The sequence below is a fragment of the Oculina patagonica genome, chromosome 5, assembly GCF_052425735.1.
Source record: "Oculina patagonica isolate OP01 chromosome 5, crgOcupat, whole genome shotgun sequence".
NCBI classification, from domain to species: Eukaryota; Metazoa; Cnidaria; class Anthozoa; order Scleractinia; family Oculinidae; genus Oculina; species Oculina patagonica.
In genome coordinates this window covers 28004839-28019414 of record NC_135762.1, presented here as the reverse complement: position 1 = coordinate 28019414, position 14576 = coordinate 28004839, and the positions used below count along the sequence as shown (strand labels likewise).

At 38.8% G+C, this 14576-nt stretch overlaps 1 protein-coding gene across 1 annotated transcript; it reads right to left on the bottom strand.

Annotated features, from left to right (window-relative positions):
* Nucleotides 1-4128: 4128 nt before the first annotated feature.
* On the bottom strand, nt 4129-13462 carry LOC144655096 (epididymal sperm-binding protein 1-like). Its single transcript, XM_078515312.1, has 8 exons — nt 12806-13462; nt 11613-11694; nt 10611-10640; nt 9545-9694; nt 8469-8618; nt 6259-6372; nt 4787-5044; nt 4129-4244 (listed from the first exon to the last, which is right to left on the bottom strand). Exons 2-8 carry the CDS (start codon nt 11632-11634, stop codon nt 4129-4131), a joined length of 840 nt encoding a protein of 279 aa, XP_078371438.1. The 5' UTR covers nt 11635-11694; nt 12806-13462.
* Nucleotides 13463-14576: the final 1114 nt, after the last annotated feature.

Below are 14576 nucleotides of genomic sequence, written 5' to 3'. Positions count from 1 at the left end.
TGAAAGATTTTACCGAGGCTAAAACTAAAACAGATTTGGTTTGATTCAAAATGATATTCTGGCCGCGTTAAGAGCCATTAAATATTTTGCCCCTTTTGGCCCGCCGCTACGTCTGAAAAAATAGAAAAATAGGCATTTTTCGAGCTGCTGCCAAATATTGCATATATTTTAAACGTACTGATCAGCGATTGGTGTTTAAAAGGTCTTCAGAAAAGGAATGCACTTACTTCATGGCCCATTACTGTTTGTCATAATAGTCCGGCAATATGGTGCATAAATTTGGGTGAATTGTGCGATTTTTGTTAAAAGCACCAAATTTGGCACAGTGATAGTATTTGATGAGCTGATCAATTTCAGATATAGGCCCATCCGGAATTCTTTCAGGGGGGGCATTTTTTGGACCCAGGGGGTGGGGGTGGGTGGCATTTAAGCTTTATGGCAAAATTTACTGCATCCTTTGAGTAAAAAGCACCAAATTTGGCACAGTGATAGTATTCGACGAGCTGATCAATTTCAGATATAGGCCCATCCGCAATTCTGTCAGGGGGGACATCTTTTTGACCCAGGGGGTAGGGGTGGGTGGCGTTTAAGCTTTATGGCAAAATGTACTGCATCCTTTGAGTAACAACCACCAAATTTGGCACAGTGATAGTATTTGATGAGCTGATCAATTTCAGATATAGGCCCATCCGCAATTCTGTCAGGGGGGTCACCTTTTGGATCCAGGGGGTGGGGGTATCGGGTGGCAACATTTGGGCTTTATGGCAAAATTTACTGCATCCTTTGAGTAACAACCACCAAATTTGGCACAGTGATAGTATTTGATGAGCTGATCAATTTCAGATATAGGCCCATCCGCAATTCTGTCAGGGGGGGCACCTTTTGGACCCAGGGGGTGGGGGTACCGGGTGGCAACATTTGGGCTTTATGGCAAAATTTACTGTATCCTTTGAGTAAGAAGCACCAAATTTGGTACAGTGATAGCATTCGATGAGCTGATCGATTTCAGTTATAGGCCTTTATGAAATTCTGGCAGGGGGCACCTTTTTAACCCAGGGGTTGGGGCGGGCAACATGTAAGCTTTATGGTGAAATAACTAAACCATTTTGGTTAAAGCACTAAATTTGGCAGAATTATAGTTATTAACGAGCTGATTGATTTCATCTTTGGATCTATTTGGGTTTCTTTCAGGGTTGCCTTTTTTACCCACGCGGATGGGGCGGTCTCGTTTTGAGCTTTGTGCTCAAAGCACTATTTTTGGCTCGTTTATAGCATTAAATGTGATCACCAATTTCAGTATCAATGGGCTCATCTGAAACAGTTTATGGGAAACTCCGAGAGCATACAGGGGTAGGTATGTTTTCAACTAATGGTAAATTGATTGTGCATTTAAATTTTGGTTACGAGCACCACATTGATAAGATTAGCCTTGCTCATGAGCCATTCCGGTTTTTTTCCAGCCAGGGTGAACTATTTGATCCCTGAAGAAGGATGAATATTTTTAAGCAAATTGGTGAAATGATTGGGCACGTTATGCTAAAAGAATCAAATAGGAATCCAAGAGCTTGACTATTTCAGCAATGTTAAAGGGGTATTTAACGTTTCTTCAACGGGTATTCAACGTTTCTTCAAAAAATGAAATGGAGGAATTAATGTAAAACACAAGCTAACACAACGACACCCATATTCACTGTTTCCGCTATCAGCTCTCACCATCTTGTTAGACTGCTTTCAAAAAATCTTACCCCACTTGCTTTGTAGTCTCACATCAGGTTCAACCCTTCGGGGAATTCTTACCCTGTTTCTGATCCCAGGTGCGGAGACCCTCTCCATCCAAACGAAAGAGAAACTCACACGGGCTATGCAAGGTTATCATATGTTATTAAAGGAAACCTTCGAGAGTTCTTCTTTCTGCACAGAACCGCAAGAGGCAAAACAAGTGCAGCGTGCTTAGCCAATTTCTTACATATGTGGATGTTAACATCCACATATGTACGAAACTTCTTGTGTTGTCATGAAAAGACAGACACCAGTCTTCTTCTGTATGCACCGGACTGTGATCATGACAACCAAAACTTTAACAAGTTCGTGATTAGAACAATGGACTCAAATATCTCTGATTTATATACTTCAGATCAGTGGATGGCATTGCCTTCAGAGTAAGAAAACAGTTATTTGCTATATATTATTGCACAAAACTCTTACAACCCTTGGGAAAGAAACGTCACGAGTCTTCCCTGAATTATCCAGCTGTAAACCTCAGCATCCAGAAGAAGCGCAAAGGCACTACCTGCGCAGCATAACGACATTTCCGCTAATATCGTCGTTTTTACTCACACATGTGCTGATACAAACGGTCATATTTTTTGAAATACTGAAAACTTACATGGGATTTTGCATATTTTAGCCGATAAAAGACTACACTTTTCGGCTGTGTAGAGTGGAGTTATCGGCTAGGTCCCGAAATTGAAATCATTCGCTTCAAAATCAAGGTCATTTTTCAACCTTTATTCGATACCGATCAGAAATGGTCATTATATCCTTGATTTCGCATTTGAAGAGAAATTGAAAACTTACTACTTTCTTAGAAAACTAAAATGTTTATAAACATATTAATATAAAAAATGTCAACTGTTCGATGCGAACGAAATATTTGACAGTGACCCGAAAAATGCCTATTTTTCTAATTTTCCAGATGTTGCGGCGGGCCCGAAGGGGCAAAATATTTCTTGGCTCCTAACGTGGCCAGAAAATCATTTTCAATCAAACCAAATCTGTTTTATTTCTAGCCTCGGTAAAGTCTTTCAGTACTAGTTGCCAGAGTTTAAGGTAATTTTTTGACCCGAATTTGAGTGGGTGGTTTTCAGGAAAGACAGCTTCTTAAATCTTTTTTCAGACCAAAACATACGTAACCCTGAAAGCATACCAGAAATGCCCATTGCTGAAATTGAACAATCAAGCTCAACAAATACTATAGTTGTGTCAAATTTGTCAACTCAAAGGGCGCAACAATTCCACCATAAAGCTCAAAAGGATACCATTGATCCCCATAGGCCGAAAAAATACCCCGAAAAAGCATTTTGGATTGGCCCATAGGTATAATGATCATCTCAACTAATTCTATAATCGTGGCAAAAATGGTGCGAACTCAAATGGCCCGACAGTGTAAAAACTCAAACGGAAACCACCACCTCCCCCTTGGTTCAAAAAGGACAACTCTGAAAGAATTCTGGATATAGGAAACTCAGAACTGAAATTGATCAACTCATCATGGACTATAATAGTGTCATTTTTTTTTAACCAAAAGGGTTCAGTAATTCTACCATAAAGTGCAAATGCTACCAACTACCTCTCCCTGGGTCAAAAAGTGTCTCCCTCTGGAAAAATGTCGAATGAGCCCTCAGCTGAAATCGATCAGCTTATCGAGTGCTATCACTGTGCGAAATTTGGTACTTCATACTAAAAGGATGCAGTTAATTTTGCCATAAAGCTCCAATGCTACCCCCACCCCCTGGGTCCAAAAGGTGCCCCCCCTGTCAGAATTCTGGATGGGACTATATCTGAAATCTATCAGCTTATCAAATTCTATCACTGTGGAAAATTTGGTGCTTCTTACTCAAAGGCTGCAGTAAATTTGCCATAAAGCCCAAATGTTGCCCACCCCACCCCCTAAGTCCAAAAGATGTCCCCCCTGACAGAATTGTGGATTGGCCTTTATCTGAAATGGATCAGCTCATCAAATACTATCACTGTGCCAAATTTGGTGCTTCTTACTCAAAGGATGCAGTAAGTTTTGCCATAAAGCCCAAATGTCGCCCACCCCCACCCCCCGGGTCCAAAAGATGTTCCCCCTGACAGAATTGCGGATGGGCCTATATCCGAAATCGATCAGCTCATCAAATACTATCACTGTGCCAAATTTGGTGCTTCTTACTCAAAGGATACAGTAGATTTTGCCATAAAGCTCAAATGCCACCCACCCCCACCCCCTGGGTCCAAAAGATGTCCCCCCTGACAGAATTGCGAATGGGCCTATATCTGAAATTGATCAGCTCGTCGAATACTATCACTGTGCCAAATTTGGTGCTTTTAACAAAAATCGCACAATCATTTCACCATATTGCCGGACTAAATCCCGGTTGGTGGTGAAGGGAGAATTGCGGCATCATCACTTGATACTGCGGAGGGCAGTGTCACAATCTGTGGTGGTAACGAGGGGTAGAGTTTGGCATCTTCAGGTGGAACTATAAGGAAGGGTATAATTATTAATTACGCCATCATACATGTTTGGTAACCTTCAGTGGCATATTAGTCAGTTTTGTCAAGCCATGGTTCGCATTTTGGCAAGGCGCATCCTAGCGAAACTACCCATGGCGAGACTTAAGGAGCCTGATATGCCGCTGAAGAGTACCAAAATTACTATTATGTATTTATCGTACCCAAGTTCGGCCAGAAAACCGGCGACATTAGGTATGCAAGGCTTCTGATTGGCTAATGATGAATTTGGGTATAGTAAAATGGAAAATTAATTTCATTTTTTTTTTCTATCTTGTGCCCGCTTAAATAATAATAAAATATGTAATACTTTCGTTAAAATTAATTGCATTTCCTTTTAGCATGCAGTATCATGCTGTGGGGGATTTGTAATCGGATGAAATTAGAAATTTGAATGGGGATTATTGGAATTTTTTTTTAAAAAAAAAAGGGGCTAGTGCTTGTTCAGGTGAAGAGGAGGGGTTTCAATATCGCTCATGAAAACGTTCAAGATATGCATTAATAAACTTACCAGGGTTGGGTTGGGGTGCGGCGGCCTCTTGGGTATAGGGAGGCGGTGCATGGTCTTGTTGAGGCGGTGGGTTTGGGAGAGGTATTGCTACACTGGCCTGTGATAGTGAAATGACATGTGCAGCTACTTGAAGCCGTGCCCGCTTGGCTCGTTTCCTTTGGTACATAAAGATGCCGTAAATGCCGCCAGCAAAAACTAACATGGCAACTGCGCCGACGACAATTCCAATCAAGAGGCCAGAGGTGCCACTGGTACTGGCTGTTGGAATAAAAAAAAAACGCTCAAAACTCTAGTTCTTTAATCCATTATCGCCATTAACAACATGCTCGCTCGTCTGGGCAACGTCATGGCCAGAAATCGCGGACATTGGAGTCGGCGAATTTTAAATCATCGTACATTAAGCTGTCACGAAACTTGGTAATAGCCGCTGATTCGAAAGCCTGACTTTGGGCTCATATACCTCGACGATGATACGCAAGAATGAGGCCTACATAGATGAATGTTTTGTGTAGTAGGGAAACCACTAGTCAAAAATATTGCACGATAACAAAACTGGAGCAAAAGAGCTTTCAAATGATGGCTTTTGCAGAAAAATTTGAGGAAAGACGGATGGAATATCGTAGTTCAAAGACAGTGGATTTTTTCGGATTTCAACGTGGACTGCCGCCTGATGTTTGCTTTTCGACGATTTACGGGATTTTTCAAAGCAAAAAGCAGGGCCACAAAAATTGCTTTCAAGCCAAAATTTATCGAGTAAACTGTCCGGTCGGTACACTCTTACAGACTAATTGGGCAAATTCAGATATCGCTCATAGAAGAGAGCTATCACGCTTTGAAATCTCAGATGAGGACTAAAATAGGGTTTTGTGGAGCCCCGATTACAGAAGAACACTGGATACCTGGTACGTAAAATTTTAATCGTGAAAAACAGAGCGAGTTAAAATATTTTTGAGCAGACGAAACAGGCAAATAATCAAAAAAGAAAAGTAAATCAGTATTTTTGCCGTGTAATTATTTATCTCCATACAACGCTTTGTATAGCTTTATGGACATATTGGAACTGAATTTCGCCACGAATTGTGGACGTCCGCCAATTCTGGCCATGATTTTTGAGGCGCTTATCGGTTAATTAAACTACCCTTTGCCCTCAACGTCCCCAACAGTAGTCAAAGAATACTGGTGCGCTCGTCTCCAGAGATCCATATTGTGTACCACAAGTGTTGGATCACTGAGTCAAGTGAGAAATAAGAACTTGAACTTTATCCCATTATCCGCCAGCGCTAACGAGTCCCAGGGAGGAAACAGCCGTACACTGCTACGCTTGTGGGTTACCTCAGTCTGGAGATGAGCAAAATGCACATGCCTGATTTAATTGCCGTGAGTCCATAAAACATAATGATAGTTAAGGAAATCAGAATATGGAAATCATAATAACAAGTGCTCACTATACAATCAAATTAGTGTCTCCATACCGTTTTCGCAACTTTGTCCATAAAAACCCCTGGGGCACTGACAAGTGTAACTGGCATTTCCAGTAGTTTGGCAGGATCCTTCGTTCTTGCATGGGTCACTGATACACGCATTCACTAGACAAAAAACATCGACATGAACAAAACAAATGTAGAATGTTTTTCATTAAATACAAGTGCGATATTATATATGCCAATAGCCAGCAAAAGGTAATAACTTGTGTAGATGTGTAGAGTAAAGAAATGATCCTTGCAGTTGAAGACTACAAAATCAACGTTTAAGCTACAGTAGACGGGATTTGAATGCGTGCGATGCTCAGCTTATGGGGTCATATGAAACTGGGTCAATTGTGAGTTACGTTCACATCTTCCCATGTACGCAAGATATGGAATGGCAAGCGAAGTACATGAATGGATTATTATATGAGCTGTAGCAATTCGGTGATTCATTGATATGTAGCCACATGTAATTCGCCAATCAGAAACTTTGCATGTCTACTGTTGCCGGAATTTTGGTCGAACTAGGGTACGGCAAATATCTAAAAGTCTCGGCAGAACTCGCAAAAGTAAACATAATTTTGTCTGTAAATGTCCCACCAATTACAATGATTATACAGTCAACTCTCTCTAAGACGGACACCGTCGGGACCGGTCCCAACTGTCCGTCTTAGAGAGGTGTCCGCCTTATAGAGAGTCGAGTTAACCTGACACCAAAAATTTTGAGATGATAAAGCTAAAATGCTATACACAACGAATTCACGTCTGTTTTAAGTCGCTAACTTTAGCAAAACCTAAAAAGTGGAACAAAAATAATATCAGAAATTCGTCTCATTTGCTCATTACAAACGGTAATACTGTAAGTAGAAAACTACCTCTTTGGTGCCCATACGCAGAGAAGTAATACGTAATAGCGGATTTTTTTTGGTAAGTTTGGTATTCTAAAGACGCTGACTCGATACCAAGTTTTGAAGTATTATTCACTAAAAAATAACTTCTTGTGCGTGTCCGTTAGCGGTTTCAAAGTGTCCGTCGTCCGTCTTAGAGAGGTGTGCGTCTTACAGAGAGTTTTGTTATAGTAAAATGACTGAAAAACGGCAGGGACCATAAACATGTGTCCGTCTTATAGAGGTGTCCGTTAAGAGAGAGTTGACTGTAATTATACACTGACCCCATCCCTCCACGGCGTAGAACAGCTACAGATTACAACTACAGTAGAGTCGTCGTGAATTGGAGACCGAAATTTCAATCCAGAGCAACAGTTTATATTCCCACTAAAGGACTATTAAAGGGCCTGTTTAGCATGGTAGCGGAATAACTTTCATTCTGGAACGAGTTCATTCCATCCCAATACATTTCTCTTGGATCTGTTTACATGATACCGCGACAAACATTTCGTTTCCGTACAAGCCATTCCGGAATGAAATTTTAGTTCTGAAATGACATCTCATTCTGGTAACATATATATAAAATGAAAACGAACTTCGTTCCGAGATGAAACTCCATAAAACCGCATGCGGAGGCCACAATTTGAACTCAGAGCAAAAAAAACGTGATTGATTGTCTTTCCTGTTTAGCCCAAAGAGCAGCCTCATGGTCAAATTGCTCGTTAAAATTGCAGATATGGCACAAAAACATTTTACGGGAAATTTGGGCCATCTTTGTTTTTGATCAACGTCGATTTTAAAAATATTAAAAAACGTCAAAGTTAAAAATATTAAAAAAGTTATAAATGTTTATACAGTTAGTAAATCAGCTGTACAATAAAATAATAATAATAATAATAATAATAATAATAATAACAATGATCTCTCAACAGGAGGCTCCACTCACTCATGTGGAGCAAAACGTTTTTGACTTCTCACCATTAGGGTGAATGATGGAATTATAGAAAAAACCAATGCATTAACATATGTTGGCTCGCACTAGCGACATAATGACATAACGGCAAGGTCGCTCAAAAGCCGAAAACACCTCGCGTTGTTTTATGTCACCATCGTGAACAACACGACACAACAGCACACAGCAGGAACATAATGACATGAGCATAACGACTTAAGAGGAAAAACCTGCTTTTTTCTTTCTTTATGCCATTATGTTCATGTCATTGTGTCACTTGTGTGAACAAGGCTTTACATTTCATTATTACATTGTTACGTACCTTTTGATATCATTACAATATTCTATCTTAAATCATTTTTTACTCCCATCCTTACCACAAGCAGCATAGTCTCCGTCATCAAGAGGACACCATAATATGTTGTTTTTGTTCGGAGCACAAGAGTTGTACGTCATCCCTTTATAATGGAATGGAAAAACGCAACATCGGCCGTGGGCATCATTTGTCAGTTTATCTGCCGGGCAAACTTAAAAAAAAGATAATCGAAAGACAATAATTATAGTCAAATGCAAGGTAATTTCTACAAAAACTCGATTATCAAAATTGCCGTGAGTAAATCGATTATGATGTATAATGCTGTGAACAACCAGACTCCGAATTATATATTATTTGAGTTCTCGGCTTTTCCCGCGTAATGAAGCCTTTACTTACAATATCAAGAATACTGATGGTAAGCTATCCATACCACAACCGCGCACTAATTATTGTAAACGAAGTTTTCGCTACAGCGGGGCTGTGTTATGGAAAAGCTTACAGAAATAAATAAATTAAACTATCCAGCTCTCTTAACGAATTTAAGAACAAATTGAAAAATCACACTTTCCGATAATTTTGGGTTTGAATTTTGAATACACGGCATCCTTGTAAGGCTGGTTTTTATTTGTTTGTTTGCTTGCTTGTTTGTTTTTACTAGTACTTAGCCTCTCTTAGTTTATGTAGTTAGTGTTTTAATCCTTTGTTTTTATTCTGTACCTGAATGGAATTTACCGTGTTTAAGGTGAAGGTTATTAAAGGGCCTTGCTTATGCTGTCCGAGATACGGACTTCTCTATCGGAATTCTAATTCTTAAACTACGGACTGAAGTCCACTAAAATAACTAATGTGCATGTAATTGCAAGATAGGTAAATCTTCGCAACACAGGTTCAATAAAAAAATATAATTAAAGCATACACAATTTAATTAACTGTGATGGCAGATCAGTGTAAGTTGTGTTACAAATTTCCAGTGCATTTGACTGTTTGTCAGTAGTTATAAGCATAATTGTTAAAACGTTGAGAAATGATTGGTCACTTAAAACTTCTCGCCAAGTATTAGTTGTGAGTCTTGGCCGATGACCAGTTTAAAATTTCGCCCCATCCAGACCTCTTTGCACACTCTATAGTCTTTCTTACCACAATACGCCAATCTTCCTATGAAGACAGCGTCCAATGAGCACCATCTTCTTTGAAGTACGTACGTTGTACAAGAGGCGAATGTCTTCCCTTGATATATGAAAGGAAAAACGCAACAGCGGCCACTTGTCTTCGTTCCTGCTGGACAATCTGAAAAAAGTTGCAAAACCAATCAATTTGTTGTTTGTTGCTTGGCGGGTTTGTTTTGTTTGAATTTGTTTGATTATTGGTTAGTTTACTGGTTAGTTACGTTACGTTATGTTATGGGATACCGTATCTGGGACCATGAATCGACAACGGTATTTTTTTATGTAACAAAAAATAAAATAAACTGCAGCTACAGCAGCAACACAACATCAGTAACCATGCAAGCGATAACGGTTTATCCTAACCTACAGAACACAACTTTAAAGCTATTTACATAGAAGAAACAATCCGTAGGTTCTAAAAGGTAATTACCGTATTTTCTCGATTAAACGCCGGGTCCCGAATAAACGCCGGGTCTCCGAGCTAGAGTTGTAAGTAAGCCTTCCAGGCATTTATTTGAGGTGTAATATGCTTTAGGTATGATGGCAAATTACGTTCATGCCACAAATAATGATTTAAAACCCTTGTTTAATAAACATTTTGCTCCAATAAACTGCACCATTCAAATAAACGCCGGATCCACGGCGCCAAGTTTGAAATAAACGCCGGGGGCGTTTAATTGAGAAAATACGGTAAGTTTAAACTTGATTATGTAATGAAAAGATAATGTTTACTATGTACTCATCTCAATATGCTCAATTCGACATCTGTGGTATTTTTATTATTTTTACAAAGGATATTTATTTCACGCAGGAAAAATAAATGTTTTTATGTAGCTTGTGACGCAGTAGTTCCCAGCTTCCGGTGAGGGATTACATCATTGCTTCTAACATGAAAGTGAGGCAACCTGGGAACTAGTTCGACCTTCGTTGAAGCACTATCTCAACATGGCTGTAAGTATGTTTTCATTAATTAAGAAGGAGCAAGATACATAAAAATTTATATTTTATATAAATAACATAAACCGATACCGAGTTACCTCCTTGCACAATTGCCAAAACGTACAGCCCTGTAAAAAGAAATGAAAATCCCTTTAATGATTGCGAGGCATACATGCAGGTACTATAAAATGTGTTTTTTAAGTGCTGAAATGTTGTCTCGTTTTGCGAAACGTTTCGGGAATAACCCATTCTTCAGTAGCAAAGTTCAAATTGAACGTTGAGCGATTATCAAACGGTTATCGATTATTTTTTTCTAGCGTACATGCAGGTGCAGTTTGAAACTAAGTCCACATAACTTTGTCGTAGACCTAATAGTTAATCATTTTGATATTTGCGTAGATGAGCGTGTTGAAAACTTGATACAATTCATTCAGACACTTAATTTCAGAAAACAGTCACTGTTGAAGGAAGCATTGCCAAAACGTCTAGATTTTTATCCATGTTTTACAGCGTTTCATTTCAACACTTTTCATTTTCAAAAGCCACCCAATCAAGCAGCCGGCGGTAGGTACACGGTATGCCATTTTTAGAGAAGATGACTTAATCATGACGTGAGTAAAATTTTCTTGGGCCATCCCAATAAAATGTTTCATTTCCCATCGCCCGACCGACCCATTTTTTCGAAAAGTAAAAAAAAAATCCAGATTCACTAGTCCAAGTAGCAAGTACTTCAATTTAAAAGAACACGATCGTTTTTTATTAACAACAATTGGTATGATGTGATGTCTTTGTCTTTAATAAACACCGATACTACTGAAGACTGTTTAGACATGTGATAAGGAATAACGAACAAAAAGACCACGTTTTCGAGTTGACTTTGTAATCAGGCATTCTTACCTAGCAGCCCGGCCTTTGCTGGAACCCAGAACCCTTCAAGTGTTCATTCTTTTTTTTCCCGACCGACCTACCCACCATCACAAGAGACGGGGCGATGGGAAACGAAACATTTTATTGGGATGGCCTTGGTTAAGCTAACGCCTGGATAAACATTGTTTTACAGAGGCTCTCGAATACATGTGGAAAAATATTAGAAATTATACCTGTTATTGGCTGAAGAATCATTTTGGTATTGCCGTGGTTACTGTTGATTGCAGTGTGGCAGTTTTGACTACTGTTTGAGTACTGAAAAAATGAACAATAAACATGATATGCAGAATGTATTTTGAGGCAGGTCATTTTACTATAAATATGAAGTAGATTATGTTTCAAGGAAAAAATAGGGAAAAAAGAGAGAGAAAGCAAAAGATCACATACCGTAAATGATCTAATAAATTCCCGGGGCGTCTATTAAATAAAAATTATTAGGGGTCCTAGGGGAGGCGTTAAATAGATATGAGGCGTTTATTAGAGAGAGGCGTTTATTTGAATTTAGCTGTAACGACGTCAACAAAACAAATAGGATGCATAGTTCGATCGCTCGCAGAGTAAGATACAAAACAGAGTTTGTGAGTAAGAGACTAATCTAATCTGCGATTATGCAAAGCCTAGACATGTCTTCCATAGTTCGATATCGACGTTTTCATCGTTATCGTGGTCAACCATGTTGGCGTTGTCAAGCACGAAACTAACTATATTGCGTGATTTTACTATATGGAGCATTTCCTTGTTTTTTTAGATGATTCTTGGAGAAGGCGTCTATTAGACACGGGGCGTTTATTTGAGGGTGGGCGTTTATTAGATCATTTACATAATTATTATAAAACTAGTAATCTTTGAGGGAGAAAATCCTCGTGCAGTCTTCCAGAAATAAACACGGTTAAAACGTTATATTGGAGAAACTTGAAATTTTTGGTTACGGTCGCTCCAGGCTCTTGATAGGAAGTTAAAGAAAACACACACAAAAAAATAGTAAAATAATGTAGGTTTTGAGAAAGAGGAAATTTTCTGTTGCCACTGGAACGTGCGACGAAGAAAAAAATCTGAGACCCTCACGGAAAACGAACACACGATCTTTTGCACACCTTCTAAACATTGAGCAGACTGGGCAGAAGAAAACGGGATAACAACGTACAAACGCAGTAAAATTGCCACAAATCATCCGGGGAATATTAAACAACACAAAATGTATTAAAATAACATTGGAAGCCTGCATTATTTTTAACAAATCATATAACTCTACCGCTGTCTGGCGTTTTTCATTGAAATGTTCAAATCAAATCAAATGATTAAATTTGGTATATTCCTAAGGATGCCTACATACATAAATATACACAGGAAGAAGTAAAGCACTCACCTTAATAATCGTCTTTGATAAATGATCAAGTTTCCCCAAAAAGTGAATTTTTTACCAACACGGAAGGTTATTTATCCTCTTCAGTTGAACGAGATCCAACCAATCACATCGCTGAGATATTTCGCAAGTTTCAGTTTCTAATGATCGAGTTGAAGAAGTAAACAAGGTTATCTAATATTGGAAAAATTGCAGTTTTTCCGTCGCAAATCTTACGTAGATACAAATGTCTACAATAAAGCGAAATGTATTCGATGAGCAAAATTCATATTTCCGTCTAGCATCTAGTAAATTACACAAAGTCTCGAAAAACGGAAGTTTGTTACTTGGAGTAGCAAATCGTCCCGGAAACCTTTTCAAACTTGAACAGAATATAACGAGAGTTATCTTGTATAAATCTGATGATTTTCTAAGTAAGAAAAATTTAAAGAATTACAGTGGAAAAAATACAAATGCTTGTTTGGCCAAAACCTATCATGTTTTCCCCTTTTTTCAGACATTGTTCGCATGCAAATTTAAATTTGAACCAGAACTAATCCCGTTGCTTAGTTTTATCGCCATTGTCTATTCGTTTTGTCGGAGCTTAATTTCGCAAAAATGCAACGACATATTTCCCATGACTCAATTTTGGCGTTTTGGCCCCCAAATAAACACATTTAAATACGTTTAAAGGTTAAAAATAAGTTTTAGCGGGAGTTAAAATCTTGAAGTTCAAGATTATAGCGGGAGTCAAAATCTTGAAGTTCAAGGTAATAGCGGGAGTTAACATCTTGAAGTTCAAGATTATAGCGGGAGTTAGGTCTTGAAGTTCAAAGTTAGAGCGAGAGTTAAAATCTTGAAGTTCAAGGTTATAGGGGGAGCTAAAGTATTGAAGTTCAAGATTATAGCGGGAGTTAAAATCTTGAAGTTCAAGATTATAGGGGGAGTTAAGTCTTGAAGTTCAAGGTTAGAGCGGGAGTTAAAATGTTGAAGTTTAAGGTTATAGCGGGAGTTAAAGTTTTGAAATTCAAGATTATAGCGCTAGCGGGAGTCAAAATCTTGAAGTTCAAGATAATAGCGGCAGTCAAAATCTTGAAGTTCAAGATAATAGCGGCAGTCAAAATCTTGAAGTTCAAGATTATAGCGGGAGTTAAAATCTTGAAGTTCAACTACTGCTGGTGTTTTTCGTACAAATTTGTACGATTGGTAGTTAAAGGGTTAATTGAATTGTGTATTTGTTTTAATCAGGAAATAGATATTAAAATTTCGCAACACCTCCTTTTTCTCGCGAGCCTCAATCGTCGCGTTCACTTAAATGGCAGATGTAAGGTTTCTCAAAAATAAGTAAGAATACAGTAGTAGGTATTTTTGTTCATTTCCGCATATGCAGCGATTCTAAGATAAATAAGAGATTAATTGATATAAGACATTTAAGGGAAGATACGCAGGATGTCTGTTCATAGAGAAAAAAAAAGCAAAGATTTTGATAGAAATTCAGTTTCTACACAAGTAAAGTTATTTATCAAGCAATCTGTCACAAAAAATAAAAGAGTAAAAGCAAAGAAATAAATGGGTATTGGACGTCGTGGTGGGGTAGGTAGGTAGGTAAAGTCTGCATACGAGCCTAGTAGCTCATCAGGCCGGAGCTTATCCCGGTTTTCGTGGCATGAAGGGACTAGGAGTATTTCTACCCCCCCCCCCCCCCCCTGGGATAGGATGCTAATCCATCGCTGGGTTACCCCCCAGCATTAAATTCGCCGGTACCCATTTATAAACCGGATGTTGTAGTGGAGGG